The 27,160-nt window shown below is 37.3% G+C and overlaps 3 protein-coding genes across 4 annotated transcripts; all 3 read right to left on the bottom strand.

The window, feature by feature from the left end:
• Positions 1–838: 838 nt before the first annotated feature.
• Positions 839–4,526, bottom strand: plin2 (perilipin 2). Its single transcript, XM_017472797.3, has 8 exons — positions 4,439–4,526; positions 4,302–4,336; positions 3,397–3,592; positions 3,229–3,311; positions 2,822–3,062; positions 2,235–2,419; positions 1,693–1,812; positions 839–1,577 (listed from the first exon to the last, which is right to left on the bottom strand). Exons 2-8 carry the CDS (start codon positions 4,326–4,328, stop codon positions 1,173–1,175), a joined length of 1,257 nt encoding a protein of 418 aa, XP_017328286.1. The 5' UTR covers positions 4,329–4,336; positions 4,439–4,526; the 3' UTR covers positions 839–1,172.
• A 7,992-nt stretch (positions 4,527–12,518) lies between these two features.
• larp7 (La ribonucleoprotein 7, transcriptional regulator) lies at positions 12,519–20,530 on the bottom strand. The gene is made up of 13 exons (XM_017473278.3): positions 20,237–20,530; positions 19,852–20,073; positions 19,654–19,754; positions 19,471–19,554; positions 19,212–19,376; positions 18,378–18,483; positions 16,763–17,104; positions 16,284–16,440; positions 15,497–15,633; positions 15,250–15,359; positions 13,687–13,846; positions 12,952–13,043; positions 12,519–12,838 (listed from the first exon to the last, which is right to left on the bottom strand). The coding sequence occupies exons 2-13, from the start codon at positions 20,063–20,065 to the stop codon at positions 12,764–12,766; spliced, it is 1,743 nt and encodes a 580-aa protein (XP_017328767.1). The 5' UTR covers positions 20,066–20,073; positions 20,237–20,530; the 3' UTR covers positions 12,519–12,763.
• A 1,638-nt stretch (positions 20,531–22,168) lies between these two features.
• Positions 22,169–27,087, bottom strand: LOC108267151 (NACHT, LRR and PYD domains-containing protein 1 homolog). 2 transcript variants are annotated; one of them, XM_017471136.3, is made up of 6 exons: positions 26,566–27,083; positions 24,462–26,175; positions 24,277–24,360; positions 24,089–24,172; positions 23,808–23,885; positions 22,169–22,829 (listed from the first exon to the last, which is right to left on the bottom strand). In XM_017471136.3, the coding sequence occupies exons 1-6, from the start codon at positions 26,855–26,857 to the stop codon at positions 22,502–22,504; spliced, it is 2,580 nt and encodes an 859-aa protein (XP_017326625.2). In that variant the 5' UTR covers positions 26,858–27,083; the 3' UTR covers positions 22,169–22,501. The 2 variants fall into 2 exon arrangements, with proteins under 2 accessions (XP_017326625.2, XP_017326626.2); XM_017471137.3 differs by lacking the exon at positions 23,808–23,885 and having other exon boundaries at positions 26,566–27,087.
• Positions 27,088–27,160: the final 73 nt, after the last annotated feature.

Below are 27,160 nucleotides of genomic sequence, written 5' to 3'. Positions count from 1 at the left end.
ATATATATATATACACACATATATATATAAACACATTTTATATATACATACATTTTTCTTTCTTTTTCCCCATCTGTATATATGAATGTGATATTCACCCAACATAATTACTATGATAGTGTGAATAATTGCTGTGATTCAAAAAAATTATATAATGTGCATGTAGAATTTTCATGAAATATTATTTAATCATGAGCAAATGTCCACTTGATGCTGGTGTTGTTGCTCTGTTACTCTAGCATTGTAAAATGGTATGATCTTGGATAGGGCACAGTTCCAAGCTGAGCTCATTGACTAGATTCGATATTAACACGTTAGAGAAGCAATTTGCATGTCAGGATAAACTACATATCAAATAACATTTTAGAGGGGAGCTCTGACTGTATTTATGTTTACACTTTATTTGTTAAAGCTACTGGCTATGTGAGAATGCTGTTCAGCTTAACAATGTTCATTCATTTTCAGTTAACACTTTATTCTTTATCCTTACTGGGGTCAAGGTGGAGCTAGAGTCTATCCCATGGTCACTGGGCATGAGGCAGGAACACACCCTGATTGGGACACCCATCTGTTACAGTGGATGATTGATGTAGTCACTTTTTGCCTTTAAAAGTGCATCAGTTCTCTTACAGCCTTGTGCTGTTTTTCTTTTTACTTTAGTTTTTATTTTTGCACTCTTACTTACTGTCATTATGCCACACAAAATTTTTTTAATGGATGCTTAGAAATCTAATTAGACTGTTTTTGAAGGCATATTTGGTTTACAGAATTTCTTGACATGTGCCTATATGGTGTTATATTCAACACACAAAAAATCTTAAAGTACTACACACTTAACTGTTTATATGATTATGACTTTATTAGAAATGTAGAAAGACAGTACAAAAGTAATATATTACATAAAGACCTTCATAGTTATAATGCTGATTATGCAACAAAACTCATTCATGTGTTGTACATTTCTGATTGATTATTTGATAGTGTAATACTGCAAAATTGTTTATTTCATGGGTAGAAGACAGATAGAATGAGTAGTATTGATAGAGATAGTTGTAGAGGGAGAAATAGAATGAGTAGTATTTTGTAGTAATGAATGTACTCCCCCCCCATCAAGATAAAAAAAAGGCTAAACAGAAATTCAGAAAGCATAGCAAAGGCCTCATATTAGTAGACTAATGTTTCTGATCTAGTGACTGCATTTCCACTTCAGGCTCTCCACTGTTCTCTTCACTGGACTGGCTTCTTGGTTGTCTAGTCGGTTCTGTGTGAGGGTAAAACGGACCCACCAGCCAGTTGAGTGGCGTGTTGTTGACCATATAATCCATGACATTGTCAATGGAATCTCTTATGCGTTTCAGCTGACCTCGCGTGTTTATGAGCACCGTGTCGGACAGGTCACTCAGAGCTGCAGCATTGTTGAACCTGGTGTAGACTTCCATGGCCATGCGGCCAATGGACAGCGTTTGCTCTTGGATGTTTTGTGGCAGGCCCTGGAGGTTGGACACGAGAGTCAAACAAGTCGTCTGTAGCTGCTGCGTCAGGTTGCGAGCAATGGTCAATGTCCGGGACTCGATTAGCTATAAACGAGGGGAGGGGGGAAAAAAAAGGTTTGTATAAGGTCTAGTAACTTTTTTTGTCATGGCTTAAAGCTCTTTAGCCAAGGAACAGAAAATGGGTTTTTAAAATGTGTACCTCTGCCTTATTGTCCGTGTCACTGTCGCTCTGAGATGTAGACTTCCAGTCCATTAACGTACTCAATTTTTCAACCACCTTCTGGTTGGCACCATCAATGTTTTTTCTTGTGTACGCAATCTAATGAAGACAGATTCATCATTCAAAAGTGAAAAGTCAGTCAACTCTTGCATTATCATGAGCTTTCCTACTCAATTGGACTCATTGAATAACAATGTGTGGTTGAGAAACTTTACCATGAAGTGGACACAGTGTGACAGTTATATTTGAGTTGAGCTAGAGAATAGGTTTTATTATTTATAGACCAAACAATTTGCATACTGGTATTGATACACCTGGCATGAACGGAGCTTATGGCATTACCTCTTGGGATTTGCTACATATTTGTTTTCATAAATAAAATACACAAATTAAAGTTCTAGGCAAGCTGGAGTACAAGTTTCACCAAGCAGCCTATTCTTAGCTCACTAGTGACGGTCATCTGGATAGAAAAAAAAAAAAAAAAAAAAACACGAGATTTTGAGGCTTTGCAGGTCACCTACCACATCCATGGTACGGTTTAGCTGAGAGGCATACTCTTGGCTGTTCTTCTTCGCATCATGAACCTTGTAGATAGCCTTCTGGTATGCCCTCTGACGCAGCTTGGTAGAGATTGAGCCCAATCGCACATAGTAGCTGGGAGCATTGGCCTCATCATCAAAACCTTTGGCCACATTTATCTCATGTTCTGGGACAGCATGTAAAAGAAACAGATTTGAGGAAATGAGGTTAAGCAGATGTTTAGAGGTCTGGAAATTTCCACCACAGTTATATAAACAAAAGATTGTACTATACTGAAAACAAAAATAATTATGGATTTGAGTTCATCTCTTTGGGTTGAACTTGGTTGGATGACTTTTGGTTCACTTATCTTCCTATTAAAAAGGAATCCTTTAAAGCTATTTAGGGACAGCTAAAACTCCTGTATAACTTACCCAGAGAAAAACTAGGAATGCTATTTTTACTGCAATATCCTACATTTTTGTATGTTTTTTTAGAAACAGAAATAAAGCAAAGCCAGGTCACATTGATATTATAGCTGGTAACATTTCCAATGTTTATTACAATATACCAGAAAGCACTCACTCACCTTGACTGTCCTCAGTTGCAGGCAGATAGCGCTCTACCAGAATCTCTGAAGTGCTCAGAGCAGTGTCCACACCGCTGCTCACTAGCTTAGCCATTTTGCTCTCCATCACTGTGTGAACACCACCAGAGACAACCATCTTTGTCTTCTCCACGCTCTCCATCACATGACTTAGGGTGTGAGACATGGTCTCCTTGGCCCCGTTCATGGTTTCAGTGACCCGGTCTTTAGCACTGTTAACAAGCTATAAGAGTTGTAAAGAAATGTGACGTTAAAGAATCTCTGCTATAAGAAAAACAACACAAAGACAGGTCATTACCGAAATTAAGCATGCGGACTTAAAAACTACCACATGGACCTTTTTTGGTTGATGTTTGCTGTGAATTATTACTGCCTAATTTTTAGCTCACCTGTCCAGAAGGCTGGCGAAGAATTGGCAGGGTGTTCTCAATTTTGTCCAGACTCTTACAGGCGAGGTCATTAGCCCGAGAGACTAAACAAAACAAAAAAAAATCTGAGAAAGCTTGTTCTGTGTAAATACAATGTGTAAACAGGCCCAATATTGAGATTATGCTTACTTTGAGGTTCCAGTTTGCCAATGATTGGCAAGGCACTGGTAAAGGCAACTGAAGTGAGCGTTTTTACACCCATTTCTGCGGCCTCGCACACCGACTTGAAGGTTGGATGGTTGTCTTTGGTGTTACTGTACAAGTCTGACACCATACCATAGGTGGAACTCACCAGCGGGAGCTTGGCCACTCGAGTAACCACATTCTAAATGTCATCAAAGGTTAAGGAATACAAATAACTATTATAATATGGTACATGACATTTTGGGCTGTACTGTCAGAAATAAAGGTATCAAACTGAACCTGTCCTTATTGGACTGCCCTGCTGGGGGGGGCGGCAACAGAAACCCTCATAGAATTTGTCATTTGTTAACAGTTATGATGGGAATCATATTGGTTTTAATGGAAACTAATGGTTCCTGTAGGTCTCTACAGGTAATTTGTTGCCTTCTATAGGTTACATGTTATGTCTATTGGATACCATTAAGGATCAGTAATGGTGATGGTTTGTAAAGGTATTTGTAATGGAAAGAATGACAATTTCTGTGATGGTTTCTATTGGGTTTTTTGTTCCAGCAGGGTGGTACCATCAAGGTCAATCATTTGTACATTTAGCATGTATATTTTACCTTGTAGTAGATATGTAGTGTACCTTTAAATAGCTTTTAAATGACAAAAAAAAAAAGTCCTTAAGATCCAATTATGTGGCGTAAATGACTTTTAAAAAGGTATGAAGATACATACTAAAAGTACATAAGATATACCCTAGTGACTAGGAACAGTACAATTTGGTGGAATAGTACACCTTTATTTCTGAGAGTGTATAGTTAGACACTGCATGGTAGCGAAATAACACTATATAATAACAAATATAGTATTTATAAGGACATTTTAAGAACTATATATGTACACACCTCGTTCATTATTTCCACTGGAGGCATATCTGTCACTGTAAAAGATTTAGACAGTCTATTAAACTAATCGACTAGTCACAAGAAGTATTTTGTCGGGACAGGAAAAAAAAAACACAGGATAATATTTAAAAACTCACCTGTTGTTCTGTGTCTGTAGAAGGAAGTCAAACTTTAAGTTTCGGGTTAGAAGAGCTACTAAGCTTTCCTGAACGAGGAGCTGAACGCACTTTTATAGCCGCCGACCAGGTTCTCGCGAGACAGTGAACGTGACCGCGTATGACGAAGAAAAGTAGCACAAAGGTGAACGGTTACGTCAGTGTGGCTTTCTACGTGACAAGATGTCCTATGATCAACTTTACATTTACACCCAAGCACTGCCGCACACTATACGTATACTTTCTTGTCAAATAGTATGCTGCCGTTCAAAAGGTTTAGTCTATAAAATATGCCTAAGAAAATAAACTGCTACTAAAATCACACTACTGTACTGAATAGGATGTCAAAATAAGCATATCCTTCCTGCTAACGTACTATATAGTATGCTGAAACTTATATTGCACTCCTATATTCTAATCAGTACCAATAGTATAGAGTATGCTATACAGAACGGAACAGCTTTGTGCTTAAACTGGGTGTTGTGACGTCACTCTAACTCTATAGATTGGCCCTAAATGGTTTGTAAACATATTTGGTGTGGCAAATACTCGCATACAGCACAAACTTTAACATTGTTTGGGTCTGTAAAAATATTTTAGGCATGTCCTAGAATAATTGAGCAAGCTTGTTGTAACTTTCTGAAACATGTCTGACTCATGGTTGAGTAATTTCCCCTTAGACTGGCTTAGATCTGTCCACACATCACATTAATACTTCCGTTATTGTGTTGTAAACAGCATAAAGAGAGTTAACTAGAGTTCATTATGTTTATGACATTCACTGCTGGTAATTCTGTTTACTTATATATTCTAAAACAACCAAAAAAATCTTGACAAAAAAAAAGAAAGAATTTTCTTTAATGCAACAACGTTATGCTTAGTTGATATGTTTCCGTCACAGTGAAACTGATTTAGGATGGGTTTTCATGGCTGCAAGATACATTATACACACTGTTACTGATTCAGTCATCTTCAGTAACTGCTTTATACTGGTCAGGGTCGAGGCAGATCACAGACCTATCCTGGGAACACTAGGAACAAGACAGGAATGCGCTCTGAATGGGACACCGGACCATCTCATGTCACCATGCACACCTAGGGTCAATATAGTGTAGGGAATCCACCTACCGGTTTGTTTTTAGAAGGTGGGAGGTAATGGAGAACCTGAAGGAAACCCAGATAATCATGGGGACAACGTGCAAAACTGCATGGACAGAAACCTGGTCTCAGGATTGAACTGGGGACCCTGGAGATGTGAGGTCATAACAATACTTATAGAAATCATCCCTCCCATTTGGAGACAGAAGTACATGTTTTAGTGTATGCCAGTATTCCTGTATTGAGCCAGTTATTGACATGGATGTATTCTCAGCTTGTTTTCAGGCACTATAACCATTCAAGGTGAAAGATACATATGACAGGCCAGATATACAGTGAAGACAGATATACAGTCATGTTTGTGGAACTTATGATGCTGTTGAAATTTGGGCATTTTTCAAAGGTTCAGCTGTGGTGAACAATCAGGCAAGAGTACAATAACCTTTCACTTCATAACAGCCACCTTTCAACTATGATCTGATGATATGGAATATGATTTATTCACATTTTATTGGTTCACTAAATCGACAGTGGAACAAAGTCCACTCTGAGCATTACACAATCATGCACATCATGGTTAATAGAATGATGTCATCTTAGTGTAATAATAGAGCAGGTGATATATATTTTGTCAGATTTCACTACTCAATATTAAATTGTCTAAATTAAAAACCTGACCAAATTATCAAGGTGTTTAATACATGCAAAACTGTTTTGCTGGAGCCTGGACTCAAGAAATTATGTAGAAACATTTGAACATATTTTTCCTCATGTGTGATGTAGTGAAGATCCTGCCCCCCCCCCCCCCCCCCCCCCATAAGCTTGTATTATTGCATCTTTATAAAATATTTGCTTAATTCATAGTTCTGCTAACTTAGTTGATAAGCTGTAATCTTTATTTACAGATTGGCCCACATAGGCTGTTGTCGCTGCCAGCATTCAGTGTCTTAAAGTGACCATTATGCAGTTATGTGACTCCTTTCTGTTTGAAATCCTCAGACCATACAAGCACAAATAGACAATTCTTTTTAGAAAGAATAAATACTGCTTCTCTAATTAGTGCCAGGAAAGTTAATTACATTTTTTTAATGTAAACATCAAAAGGGTGTTTTTTTCTCCAAAAGGGTTGTACAGTACAATGTTTTTCATAGACAGATCCTACAGAAAGCATAGAGGAGCTATACTGTATACTGATTAAGGTTTTTTAAAAAAAAATAAATGAAAAAAAAAATAGTGATGTGGATTTGCTTTGTACATGAATGTTGAATGAATAGAGCCACATCTGAAAGTTTTTTTTTTCTGGGTGTACTATGTTTTCATTAATCAGTAGGCTGTCTTCACAAATAAACATAGTCACTACATCACACAGTCAGACAGTGATTCAACCTCATTCTCTTGTCTTTACACATAGAGACGTTTACATTGACAGATCATTCTGTAATAACTTTCCTTTGTCTCTGTACATAAAGAGACATTTACACTGAGGGGTGAACAATCACTTGATTTTGTAAACGTGAGAAATTTGCAGGAAGCTCCCACATTTTGCTTATGTCTACAGTAATTTACATGTACATTCATTTAGCAGACGCGTTTATCCAAAGCAACTTACAAATGAGGAAATACAAGCAAGCTAACTGCTAACATTTACAAAATGAGCCTACAATAAATAAGTCTATTTAATGAAAGTAAAGGTCCATGTTTAATAAAAATCTTAATGAAATGAATAAAAATAAAATAAGAAATCGAGGTTGTTCAGTTTAGTTTTATACATGCTCTCATTTATAGCTATATTTTGTTGTAATGTGACAAGTGATAATCTCAAGTTATACTGGGTTTTATATGATTCATTGCTCTTTTTCCATAATGTGGGTTTTAGTGAAGTGTTCAGAAAACAAACATCGTCAACAACAAACACAATTCCTCCTCAGCATTCAGCAACTCCGCGCGAGACGCCATGTTTGTAAGCGTTGCTATGGTTCTTCTGATAAACTACTTCTTCTCTCAGCTATTCCCTATTGGTTTATCGGACGATTACTCATCGACGCCCCCTTTCGTTTCAAAGAATATTACAACGGCGAGCGCGTCAGTATAAACGCCTCGTCCGTTTTGGGAGGCTCGCGCTGCGGAGACAGGCGAAGTATAAACAAGGCTTTAGCTACACGAGCATGAACTTAATAGTCCAGTAGCATCTGGAGCTTTTCTTTTAAGAAATCTGTCCATATTCTTTTGCACTACACACGCATCGTCACACGCTAATTATTAAGATAAAACACACATGCTGATGTTGACGTGCTACTGACGGTTCAGCGAGGGGGAGGGAATTATTCTTTTTTAATATACATAGTTTATTATTATTATTATTATTGATATACGTGTGTGTATCTTATCTCTGTGTCTATTATTATTATTTCAGACATCAGATATTTCTCATATATATTATATGTATTATACATATTTTAGCATTTCAGAAACGTTTGAAGGATTTTCACACCGCACCCCTGCTCTCATCTGACGGCAGTCCAGGTGTCGCGGCGCCCCGGTTGGGAAACACTCTGCTATACTGTCTTCAATTCTTCTGTATGGACCTTGTAAAAGAAATCTATCCTACAGTGACATCTCCTGGACAAACTCGAGTACAACATCTCATCCATCATTATTCATCCTTCCATCCATTTTCCCATCAGGTGTCCAATTTGAATGCAGCTGTGAGAATAATAATTTAAAAAAAGTGTCCGATGACAGTACAGTGTTGTATTGATCAGACATGTATTTGTGGATAAGTAAAACGCTATATGAAGGTGGTTACTGCTAACTAAAGCCCAACACTGACAGTCGCAAATGCTTTAGCATTTTTAACACGTACAATATAGTGCAACAGCTACTACTAACGCGACCTAACAACTTCACAAGCCTATTAACACACAGTTTCTACTCCCTCGCTTTCTCTGTGTGAAGTACAGAGGCAGCAACTAGACTACATTTTTATATATACACAAAATATAATTATACTAACTAAATACTAACTATGTATTAATTGTAATAGTTGATAGTGTTCTCAACCACTGCAATGTCTTTTTTTTTTTTTTTTAAAGAAAAGAAAACAGACCCACTAACTATACATCCCAAGACGTTTGGGCATATTTGGTCTCTATCTTGAGGAACATGGGTTTTAGTACACAGAAACCACCAAAATTCATCCTATTGTCTGCGAGTTTGTAAACATACCTGCTGTGCCTTAGTCAGGAGCTCTGCTCACTGAGTATCAGGAGAATTTCTTTACTCACTATAACACCCCTATGCATCTTGCTGTAAGACCACAGTATTAATAAGTGGCAGCCACCAAAGGGTCCAGTGACAAACATGATCGTATGAATGTAAGAAGGGTGGCATGTAACAGATAGGAAATGTTATGATCAGGAAAGTTAAACAGAAGAGGGCCATATCTTTCAGGCAGGACTGTGTGTCACATGTATTGATTAGAAGGACATTTAAAAGGAGTGATGGACCTTGACTAGGACATACACAGGTGAATATAAAGAGCCTGCTGTGCAGAAGAAAATAGTAATAAATAAATAAATAAATAAATAAAACAACCATCAGGAATACTCCCCCTTTACTACCAGAAATGGTTACCATGTTGTTAGTGCTGAACATGAGCTCTAAACATATTAAGATATTACAAGCATAAATTCTAGCTGCTATAAACATGATGCTGCTATAATTTGTTAAAATCAGTTAAAAAAAAAAAATTGGTACAGTGGGACTATTTTTATACTTTATTTCGATTACATAAGAATTTAAGCAATGGTGTACAGAGAAACAGTCAGTCTTGGGGAGTTTCCCAACCATGACTTTCAGCGATGACTGTTGCTCTAAGAGTTTGACATCACCCAGACAGAGCTCCAAGCCAGTCTGACATATTATGGAGTCTCTGCCATTTAGTGGAACCACCAACTACAAACTTACTACAACTACAAACCTATGGCTCTTTCAGTGATTGCCTGTTGCTCAATGCCAGGAAAAAAATAGTCACGAATCACGAAAGCTATAGTGTCAATTCAATTAAAACTCTACATATTTTAAAAAATATTACATAATTGATGTCCGTTTGTCATTTATAGGCTACATCAAACAGTCACCATGTGGCACATCAAACTCACATTTCACTGGACAATGTGGAGCAGAGTGGTAATTTCTTAAATTTTGAAACAAAGGTGAAATGGCTGAAAGAAGAAGAAGAAAAAAAGACAAGTATAATTCTTTCCAATCCGAATAGACAGACAAATTCACATATTTGGAAGTCGCATTAATGGTAAGCAGTGTTCAATGTACTCTTAATTACATACTGCACCTTGTATTGATTTACCGTTTGATTAAACTATCATAGTTGGTTAAATGAAGTCCAAGTGCCACCTACAGGCCTATTAGGTGAAGTGCAGACAGTTAGGTCAAGAACACAATGTGAAACAGTGTAAATTTATCACATTACCACATATATATATATATATAAAATTGTGCAACAATAGTAAAGTTAACTATGATAATAAGAAAACATGTATAAAACCTTTTTGAAAAATGTGTTAACTGGCTCTCCAAACTATTTTTGGCTTTAATGGCTGTGCCAGCTGAAAAGGTTCCCAACCTCTACAGTAAAGTCAAGGCAAAAGCAGTTTGGAAGAGCAACTGAACCTCCTTACTGGGTACCACAGATCAATAAAAACCATGCTCCCTGAAACCACAGCCAAAACAGTCCCGTAAGGTAGATAAGTACAGACCTCCAGAGGGTGACATAGTTTACCTCTCCACAACCCGTGCACAATGTGCCCCATGAGCACTACCAAATTCAGTGTGATGGGCCACTTGTCAGAGACGAGGAGCCATTTTAAGGACGGTCGGTCAGAGGAGCACTACAAAACATGTGACATGACAAACCAATCACCTACAGTGAGGGAAAAAAGTATTTGATCCCCTGCTGATTTTATACGTTTGCCCACTGATCATTCTGTAATTTTAATGGTAGATTTATTTGAACAGTGAGAGACAGAATAACAACAAAAAAAAAAATCCAGAAAAATGCATGATAAAAATGTTATAAGTTGATTTGCATTTTAATGAGGGAAAAATGTATTTGACCCCTCTGCAAAACATGACTTAGTACTTGGTAGCAAAACCCTTGTTGGCAATCACAGAGGTCAGATGTTTCTTGTAGTTGGCCACCAGGTTTGCACACATCTCAGGAGGGATTTTGTCCCACTCCTCTTTGCAGATCTTCTCAAAGTCATTAAGGTTTCTAGGCTGATGTTTGGCAACTCGAACCTTCAGCTCCCTCCACAGATTTTCTATGGGATTTTCTATTTTCTATGGAGACTGGCTAGGCCACTCCAGGACCTTAATGGGCTTCTTCTTGAGCCACTCCTTTGTTGCCTTGGCCGTGTGTTTTGGGTCATTGTCATGCTGGAATACCCATCCACAGCCCATTTTCAATGCCCTGGCTGAGGGAAGGAGGTTCTCACCCAAGATTTGACGGTACATGGCCCCGTCCATCGTCCCTTTGATGTGGTGAAGTTGTCCTGTCCCCTTAGCAGAACAACACCCCCACTCCTCCTCCTCCAAACACAGCGAATTGAGTTGATGCCAGAGAGCTCCATTTTGGTCTCATCTGACCACAACACTTTCACCCAGTTGTCCTCTGAATCATTCAGATGTTCATTGGAAAACTTCAGACAGGCATGTATATGTGCTTTATTGAGCAGCAGACCTTGCAGGCGCTGCAGGATTTCAGTCCTTCATGGCGTAGCGTGTTACCAATTGTTTTCTTGGTGACTATGGTCCCAGCTGCCTTGAGATCATTGACAAGATCCTCCCGTGTAGTTCTGGGCTGATTCCTCACTGTTCTCATGATCATTGCAACTCCACGAGGTGAGATCTTGCATGGAGCCCCAGGCCGAGGGAGATCGACAGTTCTTTTGTGCTTCTTCCATTTGCGAATAATCGCACCAACTGTTGTCACCTTCTCACCAAGCTGCTTGGCAATGGTCTTGTAGCCCATTCCAGACTTGTGTAGGTCTACAATCTTGTCCCTGCCATCCTTGGAGAGCTCTTTGGTCTTGGCCATGGTGGAGAGTTTGGAATCTGATTGATTGCTTGCTTCTGTGGACAGGTGTCTTTTATGCAGGTAACAAACTGAGATTAGGAGCACACTCTTAAAGGGAGTGCTCCTAATCTCAGCTTGTTACCTGTATAAAAGACAACTCTTATATAAGTTATTAAGTATTTCTTAATAACTTTTTTTTAAGAAATACTTGGTTTGAAAAACACAAAGACTGGTGTGTTACATTAACATTTACCTTGACAATTTACAAAAAGAAAAAAAAAAGAAGAAAGAAAAAAAGATGCTGCCTTACAGCTCCAGGGTCTGATCCCAACCTCAGGATCGTCATACAAATAATAAGAAAAAAGCTCTGGGGCTGGCTGTTCTGTTGTCGTGGTTCAGGCTGGTAGTTTGAATTGATGGCCTCATGAATTCTGCCAAATACCAAGACATTTCAGCCCTAAACCTGGTTAAACCAGACTTAGCCATAAATAGACCTTTCAACATGATAAGTTAAACATATTTCCAAAGCAACATAGAAATGCTAAAAGAATCAGTCTCTGTATTTGAACCATACTGAAAACCCGTTGTGAACAAAAATATTCTGCATAGTGAAGTGGACCAAGGCCAGTCCTCTAACCCCCAACAAATATCTCCAATCTTGTTAGGAAGAGATTTACTGATGTTATTCTGTCCAGAACAGAGAAAATCATAAAATATTAATTTTGTCTAAATAAGCCTATACAATGTCCCAGTATGTTTGACATGAAATATTACCTAAGGTATGCGCTATATATATATTTTTTTCATGTTGGTTGTTATGAATTTTGGAATGAGTGGAATGAGTTGCAAATGAGTTATAAAAATAAAGCATTTAAAGATCTTGGAAAACAATTTATTTTAAAAATGGTCTATTGCTTTACAAAGAAAATGCACAGTAATCTAAACACATTCACAGTCATTCATGAAAATTTGCACCCACATATTTACATACATGTCAGTAACCACTAAAAAAAGTTACATGGAACAGCTGAGTCTTGTATACCTTTACCATATCAATTTTAAAACATTCAATGTTTTAATGTTAATTAAATGGAAAAAAGTAGTTACAAAAGTTGTTAATCATCAAAACGAATGTGCTTATTTGCCTCTTTGGTCCGTGCGATGATGATTTTCTCAGCCTTGGAAATAAGCTAGGAAAGGAGAATATGACAAAAACAAATCTTCTGAATTCGGGTGATTTCTTTGAATACAAAAAAAAAGGTGGGAAAAAATGGGAAAGTATAAATTCTAATAGTCTACTTACCTTTTCTGTGCCTCGCTTTTTGTCCCTTGGTCGATTCAGTTTAGCCTGTCGATCCACCAATATCTTCTGCCAGTACCTTTGTTCATGATCACCTTAAGATATAATTTGATTAATTAATAATAGTCAAGTATGCAAACAGAGAGAATAAACCTGAAAGTGCTCCCATACACCAGAACTTAAGGACTAGAGGAAACTTTAGTTCCAGTTCAAGCTAATATAATAGTATGCTAGCATACTGGCTTGTGAAAAGCAGTGTGCTAGGAGAAATGTTTTTTTAAACCTCCTAAGCCTCTCCTGATTCAAGATAAAGAGGAATCTACTTAGTTACCTTTTTCAGAGGTGGGAGCATGGGCTTTATTAGGTTTAAATGTTTATTACACTGCACCTAAACAGTAGTATTTTACAATATACAGATTAACTCTTAATGTAGTCTGCATTGTTTGATATGTACACATATCCAATAGATAGCCTTGTGCTAAATGATATGATACGCTGTATAGTTACACCCTTAAAGTTTTATGCTAGAATTATTGTACCACAAGCAATAAAATCTGAAATAGCCCATGTTAGAATGACTGTATTCCTTAAGGATCTGGCTTATTACGTTATTTACCTCAAAGCAATGAAGCTACAATGAAATTAAAAGGAAAGGTATAAAGTTAGCATAGTGAGGAATGCAAGATTTAACAAGTTTGAAACTTGCATTGCTTAGTGCTTTGTATTTACTTTCCTAACCTGTCAGGACGTCCAGATTCCAGTTGTGCTTTTTCTGCAGTTCGGAACGAGCTGTGATGACCGCTTTGGCATCCTCAGGAGTCTTAAAGCGGATATAACCCTCAGCATCTCCCTCCACAATGTCCACATACTGCACTGCGGATATCTCTGACAGGGTGTCCTACAAACAAAGAAACACACAGAAGAGAAATTTATACTTGAGTCACTCTCAGCACTGTCATTCCAATCCTTTTTACAAAAAATAACTTGTGTTACTATTATGCAAGTTCTATTATGACTATTATGACATAGTTCATATGAAGACTACTATCGAGTCTCTCACTGCGACCGTGACTCAATTAGAGAATAAATGTGAGGATTTGGAGTCGAGGTCACAGTGCAATAACGTTAGGATAGTGGGAGTTCCAGAAAGCGCTGACACATGTACAACTACTGCTGTAGCGGCCTTGTTAAAAGAGGCGTTTGGTCTGGAGAAGGAGCCGGTTTTGGACCGGTCCCACAGGACCCTTCAGCTGAAGCCCAAGCCTGGTGAACAACCACAAGCTATTGTGTGCAGATTCCACTATCACAGTGACTGTGTTGAGATTTTACGCCGTGCGAGAGAGATTTGACCATCTCCGTTTTCCCTGACTACACAGCCAAGACAGCCCGGGCCGCATTTAACGAGGTTCGGCATCAACTTCATGATATTGAGAGTGCTCGCTATGGAATACTTCACCCAGCACGGCTTCACATTACATATAACGGTGTTCAGAAGGACTTTATTTCAGCGGAGGAAGAAGGAGACTATGTTAAACTCTTGATATCGGGGTGAATTGCATCATCTCCACAGCGGAGTCTTTTTCGCTCTTCTATTATTTTAATTTTTTGCACTCGGCCTTCCAGCTCTACAGTATTCGGATTTTTATTGACGATATTTTCGTTTTATTACTAAACCTAGATTTTGTGGACTTACTCCTCTTAAAATTTACTTCTGTATTAATGTGCTTCTCTGTTTTGATGCTCTGACCGGGTTAGAGTTTCTGTTTATTTAATTTTATTAGTGTTATCTCCTCAGCTTTATGTGCTACACTTATATTATTTGTTACAAGTCTTTAAAAGGTAAGGACATTACATTTATTATTGTGTGCAGACTGTTTATCAGTCTTGGTAATTTTGTTGGTTAGTCCAGCTTACTCTCCGAGTTCTTTTCACATTGTGGACAACGTTCGTTTTTTGTAGGATACACTGCTGTCTCATTTGTTTATGGAGACTTTGGGTGTGTGGGTGTTTGGAGGATTGTGAGAGTAAGCAGAACATGCCAATGCTTTGAAGGATGTAATGTTATTTAATTGCGAATCTGTTTTTAGAGGATTTAAACCTAACATGGTGAACAAATTATATTATAGAATTCAGGCAATTTTACTGGGGTTATCTCATTCAAACCTTTGTAATATCACAGTCTAAAACTGGATTTAAAGAGAAGTAAATTAGTAAATGAATCACATGTAAATGAATCATACGCAAATGAATCACATGAAAATGTATCACTTGACTATTATGCAAGTTGCCACAATATTGTACCTTGACAGTTTTTTTGTTAGGCAAAGGCTGGTTGTGGGTGATTTTCAGGATGACTCCACTCACAAACTTCGGCCCATCAGGAGTTTCTTTCTTAGGGTTACAATCACCCCCTGTGTAAGTACACCAATGTAATATTCAACTTTCTTTTAGTTTTATTAGCAAGATAGCTAAGCATTATGGTGCTACAATTCAATTTGGAGACGAAACCATTTCCACCAAACAGTTGATGAATCTGTCAGTTACTCACCGGTTTTCCCACCATCCTCAAAAGAGTGTAGATTGTCAGATGACACTTTTTGAAGATCAGAAATATTCTTCTTCAGATTGGCCATGCACTGCCTCTGGAGTGTCAAATACTCCTTCTTCAGCTCCAACCACTCTTTCCTTCAACCAACAAGAAACATTTCAATAATGATATTCCAAACAAACAAAAAAAGTGTTATTGGTAAGTTTGTGACAAGGCCTTGAAATTATACATATTTTCTTTACAAAACTATAGCAAGAAAAGTACAATTTCTGGGGTAATTAAACAAAAAATCCACCCTGAAAGACTTCCATATTTATCTATTAAACATGTGATCTTCAATGGTGCACTTTTTAGTTTAAACATATTTAATTTATATTTGGTCAATTTACAATTTAACTAACAGTTTCCTACATTATCCATAATGCCATTAGACTACCTGCTACAGTGAGATTTATCTCTACCTAAAATGTGAGTGACTTGGCACAACTGCGGTGTATACCTGCATTGTACACCTGAACTTTGAGTCGAATGTCTCACTGATTCTACCTTAGGTATCTAATTAATCTGACATTAAACATCACTGGAAAATGGTGAGTGAGAAAAGTTGTTCTTGCTCTTTTAAACAAGTCTAAATATTTCAATAAAAATGCTTTTTACTGTGTTTCAGGGCAGAGTTTTCCTTTAAATATATGCCATCATTATTATAATACCAAGTTTTGTTTTTCCCCCTCAACGCAACCTTCTTGGCTCCAATGAAAAATCAACAGTTATGTCTAAAGAAGCTTACTTTGAGAGCACTCTGAGAGGAATAACCTCTTCCTCAATCTTCAGTCTCTCCTTATATTTCTTCTTTCTCTTCCTCTTTGCCTTTAATATGGAATCATCTTTCTCATCCTTTTTTCCATCCTCCATTTCCGTTTCTTTATTGTTCTCAGATGATATCTCTAGGGAACAATGATCAATTCCAGGTCACATCTACTGCCAATATAACTGAACCAAGCAGCTAAGCAATTAAAAGGATCAGATCACTGAAAGTGCTTAAGGAATTGCAATTTCAGCTATCAGTGTTCAGTATAAAACCCTTTCCCAGCTCTGATTATGATTTAGTGAAAGTCAGGATTGCTACCATGAACAAACACAATACTGAGCCCAATTAAAAAAAATAAATACAAATTAGCTAGTGATTGAGTAGTCTATATTAAATAATCGTTACTTCCCCCTCCACTAACTTACTACCACCAACATTCAGGCTCAGAATCTTCTTACCCTTCACATCACTCGCCTCCTCATCCACTTTCCTCATTTTGGCAGGCTTCTCTACTTGGCCTTCTCCCCCAGACAGCTCAGAACTATGTGACCGGCGTCTTTTCTTATCTGCCTTCTTCTGCGAATTTTTAATGCCAGTCACGCTCTCCATCTCAGTGCCCTCTGAAGACTGTGTTCTTTTCCTGCTGGCTGCTTCAGTCTCAGCAGCGTTCTCCTCATCAGTCACCTTCTCGGTTGCCATTTCTTCTACAAAACCATCTTTCTGCTCACCGCGTGGTCTCTTTTTCTTTTTCTTCTTCTTCTTTCCATCCTCATCATCTTCTCCTCTCCATTCATCCTCATCTAAAGGACAAATGAAAAAGTACTGTTTTTAAAAGTCAGATCTTCAAAGTTCAAAAATTACCTTGTGCATCATTAGTCAAAATTAAAGCCCATGGCAACCTATCTTCCTAAGTGGCTTATTACTATTAGCCATAGTTTCTGTAGTTTTTAATTATTAAGAGATTTCAGAATTTACCTTTCAGAATTAGCCATTTGTTTATTTGTCTTATTTTATAGTCAGACTTAATATACACAATTTGCAAGATGCTTCTACAAGTCAAAGCGCCAAAGTGCTGTACTATTGCAGTATAGATACTGCTGTCAGTCAGTTCAGATCAGGATCTTGGTACCTTGTAGTTACAATTAAATCAGAGTTATGGATCTAGATTTCTTTAATCTAGCATTGGTAAATACAACAGATGCTTTTCTGCTCACCACAGTTGTAAAGAGTGGTTGGTTGAGTTACTGTAGCCATCCTGTCAGTCTGGTTATTCTCTTCTGACCTCTATCACCAACTAGACTTTTCCACCTGAAGAACTGTCCACCCCAGCCCCCAAATCGTTCTGTGTAACTGCTAGAGACTTTTATGCATGAAATCCTTGATGCTCAGCAGTTTCTGAATTACTCAACACTGACATAGCCCATCTGGCAGCGATGACCACATCAAGTTCAAAGTCAATGCTATAACATTTTCCCTCCATTGGGATGTTTGATGTGAACATTAACTGAATCTCTTGATCTGTATCTGCATGATTCTATGCATTGTGCTGTCGATTGGCTGATTGGATAATTGCATGAATGAACAGTTGTAAAGGTGTTCTTAATAAAGTAGTTGGTTAGAATATAATACTCATGCAAATTATGATCCTACACAGGGTCATGGGGAGCCTGGAGCTTATCCCAGGGAACTTGGGGCACTAAGCGGGAGACACACTGCTTAAACATAAACTAGTTACGCTGAGCATATTAAAAGCATTTATATACAATTTTTATTATATATATATATATATATATATATATATATATATATATATATATATATATATATATATATATATATATATATATATATATATAGATATAGATATAGTATATTGTATGTTGCTATATGTGCACAGTTCACTTTGTGGCACTCCAAGTCTAAAACATTCCCAAGTTACTTTTCGTGCAGAATGATGCAAAAATATTGTGCACTGGATATAAAATTTTAACAACTGTATTTGCCTCAGGTGGATATGGCTTAGGGCATAAACTGACACAGAATTTTCTCTGCTATATAGATGAGGTGCATTACCTTTTGTGCCATCTTGGACTGTATGAAAAGGAATTGGTTTTCTTGCCAAGGTCTTGGGGAAAATGCCCGCCTTTCTTGGGGCGTCCTCTGGAGGGTTGTTCAGCATCTAAGACATGACAGAATCCTACTGTATTCAATAAATCAACTAGCATGGCCCAAATGTTTGCTTTTACTCTCACACAAATCAGAAGTGCATATTCAGATTTAAAGATGGCAGTTATGCCAGTGAAGTCTTCCACTCATCTATTACAGGTGTGTTTATGTAATATTAACCCTGAGCTTAATACTAGTACTCAAGAAAATTTGTAAATACAAACAGGTCTTAGTATAAATGCTGAATTATCTGAATGAACCCTATCTGAATATTTCAGGCATGGCATTGCATGTGGACTGTGGCTGTCAAAACATTAAGGGTTCAGTCCCAAGCCAACTCAAGCGCAGTTTGACTGCAATGAGAAAGTGATTCAATTCTGAATCAACACACATAACAAAAAGTAAACCAAACATGTCATGTATGTTTTGGGATGCGGGCAGATTCTTTTATAAATTCAAACTGCTAAACTGCCCCATGAGGTGCAACCTGAGCCAAAGGTCAGAGCTGCACCACTGAAGAAGCGTCATATGGTCTGGATATTTGAAATCAAGAAAAAGAAGAGAAAAATAATAGCTGGATGCAATACACAAAACTAGTTATTTTTATATATATGTGTCAAATCATAAATTTAGTGTTGGTTAAGTGGCTAAGCTTCAAGCATGAAAGGGCCCAAAAACGCTGCACATAAAACAAGTATTTCCGTGAAAAATCATTAAATTAATTTGAAAAAGATCAGATACCTCAATGGCTTTCTGTGCTTGTGCTTGAGTCTTAAACTCCACAAAGGCAAAGCCCTTGGAATCACCTGTAGACTTGTACCTGGGGATACTAACGTACACCACATTCCCACACTTATTAAACACTCGTTCTATCCACATGTGGGTAACATCTTTTGGTAGAAGTTCCTGAAAAACAAGAGCATTTCAATGTCATAAAATCATGGATAATAAAATCTGAGAAATTAAATAAGATTATTTGATTAATAGGGTTGATATTTACAACATATATTGTGCGGTCATCTACATCACTCGGGCTGTCCCCGAGTCGCTGTTTCCTTCTTATCTGTGTTCCTTCAAGATTCACCTAACATAAACAAAACAGCAAACATGGATACAGATTTAAACATGGGACGACTCTCTAAATGTTAGAAACAGCATCTCGGGTAGTCAAATTTATTTTTACCTCTACCACTTCTGAATTTCTGAGCGCTCTAGCGATCAGCTTGCTATCTGTGGTCAACTTTTTCATTCTGTTGAATGTTGTTAAGAGAGAGATATCAACATCTACAAAGGAAAAAAAACAAAACAAAAGTAGTCACTTTTCACCAGGCTACAGGTAAATACACAGACTATGCCAGTATTTGTTATGCTTAACACTTACAGCCATCTCTTGATTGCATGATGACATTTTTCAAATATCTGTCTTTGTGAAGATTTACATCACCAAACCAGAATTCAACTTGTCTCTTCACGTCTGCCAGCAACTGTTTGACTCGAGATCTCTTCTTTTTCTCACTATCTTGCTTCTTCTCACCTGGCTCCTTGGAGGACAAGTCGTCTACAGTCGTAATATTCGACATCTCAGCGTCAACCATATCCCAAACTTGTGGACACACACACACACGGAGACACACACACGGAGACACACACACGGAGACACACACACGGAGACACACACACGTTATTACTGAACGTTCATTTCCCTGCTCAGTTACATCAGCAGTCCACTTGTAAAAAGCAAACTGGTGACTCTTCAGACAGCTTACCTGATTATCGAAGCGAAAACGTTAAAGCCCAACCGTCATTGTTTGCAAGAAGGAGCGAGTATGCTAGAAAGGGAATGGCTCTGGTTCAAATAACGTTTCAGTAACGTTTTTGTTCCTGTTGAGAATGATGAAACCCTCTACTTCTGAACGAGGTCCACTGCTACTCACTTGTGCATGTAGAAGTTACGGAATCTCTCTAAAACATTTGTGGGTTTAAACGTGCAAGTCAGTGGTTTGAATAGAAAAAAGTTACTGGCGAGAATTCTCGGCGCATATCGATGACGTTTCAGAAAGCGCGCGCGCTCTCACTACAAACACAACTGAGGTCACGTGTGCAGATGTGAGGTACAACAAAGACGAAAATAGAAAGAAAAGGAGGGAATATATATATATATATATATATATATATATATATATATATATATATATATATATATATATATATATATATATATATATATATATTTTATGTAAGTGGTTTAAAAATTTCAAATGCCACAGACATTTCAGTATAAAACTGGCAGCCTATGTGATACTGCATTTTCCTTTAATTTCCAATGGAAAATTGGTAAACGATACAACCATGTTTAATCAGTGTTAGGTTAAAAGGTGTTAGCTCATATGTGTGTTTACCAATGTCACTTAATACACGTTGGACCTAAGGTTACCTTGTGTAAGGTTTTGGATCAGTTTTGAGTTCCATTTTCCAGTGTCCAGTTGGTACTAACACCCCCCTCTCTCTCTGAGCTTTGTCATGGGTGTCTGATGCAGCTGCATAGCACATCAACTTAGTACACTACTAATGGTACTATTTTGATAATACTATTTAGTATGGTAGTATACGGATTGAGATACAGCTTGTGTGATGTAGGGATGCATCAGTAACAATACTGGTGTTTTCCTTATATGAAAATCTGACCATGCTAATGTACATGTACTCATTCATTTTGAAAACAAAAATGGTATTGAAGCAACCCTAGTAAGCACATAGGCAACATTAGGCTACATTATGGCAGGGTTTGGGACAAAAAGTTAAGTGAACCCATTATTTCTTGATTACAACTACTTTTAAAAAGCAATTAAATATACATATTCATCTGAATTGTTTAGCAGGGAATGAACAATAAATTGTTTTCTCATGGTTTTATAAGTATTACACGGTGCCAGAACAAACATGAGGTTAGGAAATGTATTTATTTAGGACTTTTAACTTCAAAAATTGAAAAGTTTAATTTATCCTCTTCTCATGCTTTTGTCGTAGTACCTCCCCCATTTCCTGGCCTGTCCAGTATAGCCAAGGTCAAAATCTCATAACTTTAGTTGGACCATACATACACCATATAGAGCACATATCCACTTAGCAGCTTGTAACTACAATTGGAACTACAGGTATACATTTTATATATTCTAAAAAAAATATTATATGTATATATATATATATATATATATATATATATATATATATATATATATATATATATATATATATATATAATATTTTTTTTAGAATACATATATATATATATACATATATTTCTCATGAAATTTGCTGGAGTTTAAAAGAATCCAAAAGTGTACTGCAGTATGTTTGTGATGCAACTGCATAGTTCCACTGTTAGTCTGTAATTCTGTCTTTCTGTGTGCTTCATTCACACTGAGAAGTTTTCTCACATGTGGCTGAAACAATAAAGCATTAAGAGAAACTTATAACCAACACATATTCTACGTTGTAATATATTTATAGGAAGTCATACAGTATTAGCCCTTCTAAATTGGATTCAGGCTTTTAATTTCAGTGAAAAAGTATCCACTTAAAACCCAATTCTGCTTGCAAAACAGACAATGTACTGCTGTCGTGTACCAGTTTGATGAACTCCACTTATTCTGAGAACAAAATTTGTCCAGAACATAAATTGGGAGGAAGAAAGAGAATTATTTTCTCATAACACAACTGATGTACTCCTTTATTATTGTTAGCCATAAAATAATATACTGTAGAACAATTGTAGACACTAATTAGTGATAACAAATAACTCAGAAGATCTGAAAGAAATAAAATAATCGTATTAAATAATAATGAAAACACATAAATACAATTAATCAACAAATAATTTTATAATATTAACTGATATAATATAAACTGTAATAAAATAATGAACAAAAATAAATAAATAAATAAATATATAATCAGATAGAAAAAATATTCTCTTTGGTTTGTGTAAAACAGCTTCTAAAGTCTGGTAAATCCCAGCAGTGAGAAATCCACTATGTGCTCAGAATTGTCTCAAACTTCTCCAGTTTCCGTCGCACATCCTCTTCCAAGCACTGCTCAATTCGTGTCCTTATTAGTTTTGTCAGGCTTTTATAGAAAGTCTTGGCCCACTGGCTTTCTAGGCTATGGACAGATATGTCACACACTTTGTACAGGATCTTCACCAGCTTCTCACTGCTACTTACCTCACATCTCTGAAGAACCCAGCTGGCCCAGCCTTTCCACATACTACTTTCTGTGAAGGACACGGTGAAGCAGGGCTCAGTACAGAGGCTGTTGAGGTGTTCTCCTTCAGCATCAGTTACATTGTTCCAAATAGCACTAAAAAAAATCACAGGTGTGTTCTTACTTAACTCTTTAATATGAGTATACAGTAGTAATGTCAGTACTGTCAATTTATGAATACAGAATTGTAACATTTTATGATCAGCACTTTCATACTTTATTTTGAGTTGCGTATAAAGCAACATTACTTATGAAATTAAGTACAGTTTACATGTTTACTGTTAAAAAATATACAGATTAATTAATGCAGTCATAGGTTCATTATGACAAATAACCATAACTCAGGCAAGGATAAGAAGGACTGAGTACTAGCACTGAGTACTGAATACTGAAGAAAGTTCATAACCTATGAGTTGAGTAAAAAGGACAATACTCACACAATATGGCCAAACGTATGTGGACACCTGACCATCACACTCATTTGTGGTTTTAACCCAAACTGTTGCAACAAAGTTGTGAGTACACAATTGTCTAAAATGTCTTTGTTTACTGTAGCATTATTTTCCCCTTCACTGGATCTAATAGGCACAAACATGTTCCAGCATGACAATGCCCTTGTGCACAAAGTGAGCTCCACAAAGACATGGTTTGCCAAGGCTGGTGCAGAAGAACACAAGTTGGGCTGCACAGACCCCTGACCTCAACCCCACTGAACACCTTCGTGTGCTAGGCCGTCTTGCCTGATATCAGTGCCCAACTTCTCAAATGCTCTTGTGGCAAAATGGGTAAATCACCATAACCATGCTCCAAAATCTAGTGGAGAGCCTTCCCAGAAGAGTGGAGGTTATCATAACAGCAAAGGGGAACTAGAACATGTGGGTGTGATCAGGTCAGGTGTCCACATGCTTTTGGCCATAAAGTGTATCTTTTGGCCTAGAAATAAGACATACACAGTCTAGTACATAATTATTTCCAATTACTGTATTGCTGAAACCGAAAAGGCAGAAAAGTAATAAGTGCACATGCCCTAGTTGTTGGAAGTAAAGTTCTGATAGTAACAATTGCTCAACTTACACAACTTTCTCAAGAGGAGAAGGTGTAAACACACTTAATGGTGATAAGCCTGCAAAAGTGATTCTGTTCCCCTCCATCCTAAGCAACAGTTAAAAAAAAAATGTAATAAAAAAGAACTGAAAATGTGTTAACGTATAAAAATTACATATGCCTTCCAATGTCTGGTTAATGTATTGTATAATCTTTATAAGATGTTTAAGTTAAAAAATATGTTTATATACTGTAAATTGATGGTTCAAGGAGAGAATTTTTTTTTTTACTGTAGCAATATATCCACTCACCAGAGTTCTGTCAGTGTTTGATTAGTCTTGATAGCATTTGTGAGTACAAAAAGATGCTCGTCACCAATGTCTGTCCATCCTAAACTGTATCCATAAAGTTAATGTATGTTTTAGTATTTTATTGTTTAAATATTTTATGTTCCAACTCATTAATTCATGAATAGAATGGTGATGAATTAAAGCTTTACCCAAGTGCTTTTAAGTTATCAGATGCTTGCAGGATGTCAGCAACTACCTTAATTGCTTCCAGGTCCAGTTTGTTTTCCCCCAGCCTATGACAGATTTAGATATTAGATTATTAAATGTGTGCATGAAAATGTGACAGTATGAATTCTTATCAATACTCTGTCTAACACTCAGAACTTGGACTCACCATATCTTCTCACATCTGAGCAAGTAGGGCTGTAAATCTCTTAGTGATTCAGCACTGATGTTTGTCTCAGTCAGATCCACTTCTGATATATTCAGATGTATTTCATTGAGGAAGTGTTTCACAGCATTGTAGTCCATGGTGGAGAGCGTGACGTCACTGAGGTTGATATGCAGACATTGCAGCTTGAGTTCCTGCATTAGTAGCACATCCTGTTGCTCTAAAATACAGTGCAACTGTGTTAGAATGTAAGCGCCATTCTCACAAGTGGCCTGAGTATCCGATACGAGTTTCAGTCGGAAGGATTGCATTTTATCGTTCTGCTTTTGAAACCCAATACTTCTGGAGAGCAGTTCTTGGTTCCTCTCTGATAGCAGGCCAGAAAGGAATCTCGTAAACAAATCCAGGTTGCCTGGCAGACTTTCAACACTATATTCATTGCCTGAACCTAATGTCTCTGATAAGGGTACATCTGCCATGGCACAATAAAGTGCGGCAAAAAACTCCTGTATTGTGAGATGTGTAAAGGAATACACGTCTTCAGTGTAGCTTGGCTCCTGAATCAATGTCTTGTCCAGAAAAGTGCTTGTGATAACACAGTTAGCTATTTCTTCATTGTTGCCATAAAACAGAGTTTCTTGATTCATTAGTTTCTGATATGCCAATCTGCCAAGCTTTAATAGGATTTCTTGTAGTTGCTCTTGATGCTTCATGCCAATGATATTGCTTAATGATTCAATTCGATTGTTTGTGTGTGATTTGACCAATGCCAGCAAGTACTGAACGTAAATATCAGTCATTGTTCTAGAGTGAGCTGGGTACAGACCCTTACTTTCTTTCAGAATGCTACACACAATATGACAGAAGGCTGGTATGTAGCAGAGAGTAAGCATTAGTTCATTTGCTGCTACTAAGTCAAACATCTTAGTAGCTAGCTCCTCATCCAGAAAGAAACGCTGGAAGAAGTCATGGATCTCAACAGTGGAGAATCCAGTTATGATAACAAAGCAGTCAATGGATCCAGTGGGGACGTGGCTAGCAGCCATGGGTCTGCTGGTAACCAGCACAGAGGCACCTGGGAGGAGCTCCCCTAACATTAAGCTGGACACGACTTCCACCACCTCGCCTTCCTCATCAATATCTGTCAAAAAGACGTCCACATCGCAACCCCTGTAGTGCTTAAATTCATCAAAACCATCCAGAATGATCAAGAGTTTAGCATCATTTTCAGTGATGGTGTCAAGATGCTTAGAAAGATGTCCATTCTTACGGAGAAGAAGTTCTCGTAGGCTCACTGGCTTGCTGACAAGATTCAGGTCCCTGAAGGTCAGGTGAATAATGAAATCAAAGGATTGATGTTCTTTGTGATTACTGAAATCGCAAAGAATTTTCTGGACCAGGACAGTTTTCCCAATCCCTGCAACTCCAGTCACCAAAATCTTTTTGGCTGGCTTTTTGCCTGTTTCACTGGAAAACAGCTGTGCTGGCTTGATCAGTCTCTGCTCCGTAGCATTTTGCTGAAGAGAAATGCGCTGCTGTCCAAAGGTTAAAACCTCATGTCTTTTAATTTCTAAACTATGGTGGCCTTTTACAATCAGCAGATTGACATAGTGTTCAGAAAAGGGGATCTTCTCTCCATGCCGTGTGTTATAGTAGAGCATACACTCACTTCTGTGTCTCAAGGTGGCTTTATGCTTTGCTATGACCTTTTGGAATTCTAAAACACATACAATCTTATTTAACTACACACACTATATAATATACACATAAAATACTTTATAACTACACACACTACATAACATACACCTAAAATACTATATATACACACACACATATTACATAATATCCAGATAAAATACTATTTATCAACACACATTATATATAATATCCAGATAAAATACTATTTACCAACACACATTATATATAATATCCAGATAAAATTCTATTTAACAATACACATTACATAATATACATATAAAATACTATATAACTACACACATTTTATGCTATATATCAGGGACATCTAAAACAATCCAATTGTCCATTTGTTGAAGATTTGGACAAAGTATTTAAAGTTTTCATTCTAAACAAAGCGTCATTCACTTACCTGATGTCTGTTTTAGAGCCTTTATGTTGAACTCTCCCAGGTGGCTACTTGTAGAAATAAAGATTTTAGCTGCCTCTTCTCCCTTCCCCTCCAATATATCCAGTACTTTGCGGACCTTTCCACGTGGACCCTTCTCATATTGTATCTCCTCTCGATCATCTCTAGTGAAGACCTTCTTTGCAATTAATACATCTATAAGTGAATCAATGTGGAACTCGAGTTTGTCCACAAGAGACACACGCCGATCCCTGAGGCTCTGTAGGCAGGGTTCAGATGCTTCAGCTGGTGTCATAACAAAACTCTATCTCCATTCAGAACTACAGACATAAACCAGGTGTGTTGTGCTAGAAGAAATCTGTCAGAAAAACTTCCTTCAGTGTAATGTATAATCTCTTGATCGAACAGCAAACCAACCAAAACTGTACATCTCTAAACCTGTAGTCTACTTGTGTCATTGTGTTTATAATGAATCATCCAGAATTGTGGCACATCACATTGCAGAAACCAAAAGAGGAAGTAAGACTTCTGCACTGATACTATGAAATGCTGTACTGTTTAGTGACTTTTACTATGGGTCACTATAATAAAAGTTCTA

The sequence above is a fragment of the Ictalurus punctatus genome, chromosome 7 (assembly GCF_001660625.3).
Source record: "Ictalurus punctatus breed USDA103 chromosome 7, Coco_2.0, whole genome shotgun sequence".
NCBI lineage: Eukaryota > Metazoa > Chordata > Actinopteri > Siluriformes > Ictaluridae > Ictalurus > Ictalurus punctatus.
The sequence above is the reverse complement of the archived record's forward strand: the minus strand, read 5'-3'. Positions and strand labels throughout refer to the sequence as shown.

Excerpts from the sequence above, each read along its gene's own strand:
- plin2 (XM_017472797.3), bottom strand. The coding sequence starts at position 4,328 with ATGCCTCCAGTGGAAATAATGAACGAG. Across the intron at positions 3,312-3,396 it reads TGGCAAACTGGAACCTCAAA|TCTCTCGGGCTAATGACCTC; the intron begins GTAAGCATAATC and ends TGTTTTGTTTAG. Across the intron at positions 1,813-2,234 it reads TAAACCGTACCATGGATGTG|ATTGCGTACACAAGAAAAAA; the intron begins GTAGGTGACCTG and ends TGTCTTCATTAG.
- larp7 (XM_017473278.3), bottom strand. The coding sequence starts at position 20,065 with ATGGTTGACGCTGAGATGTCGAATATTACGACTGTAGACGACTTGTCC. Across the intron at positions 15,360-15,496 it reads TGAGGATGGTGGGAAAACCG|GGGGTGATTGTAACCCTAAG; the intron begins GTGAGTAACTGA and ends GTACTTACACAG. Across the intron at positions 12,839-12,951 it reads AAAAGCGAGGCACAGAAAAG|CTTATTTCCAAGGCTGAGAA; the intron begins GTAAGTAGACTA and ends CTCCTTTCCTAG.
- LOC108267151 (XM_017471136.3), bottom strand. The coding sequence starts at position 26,857 with ATGACACCAGCTGAAGCATCTGAACCCTGCCTACAGAGCCTCAGGGAT. Across the intron at positions 24,361-24,461 it reads CTCAGATGTGAGAAGATATG|GCTGGGGGAAAACAAACTGG; the intron begins GTGAGTCCAAGT and ends AATCTGTCATAG. Across the intron at positions 23,886-24,088 it reads CAAACACTGACAGAACTCTG|GATGGAGGGGAACAGAATCA; the intron begins GTGAGTGGATAT and ends ACTGTTGCTTAG.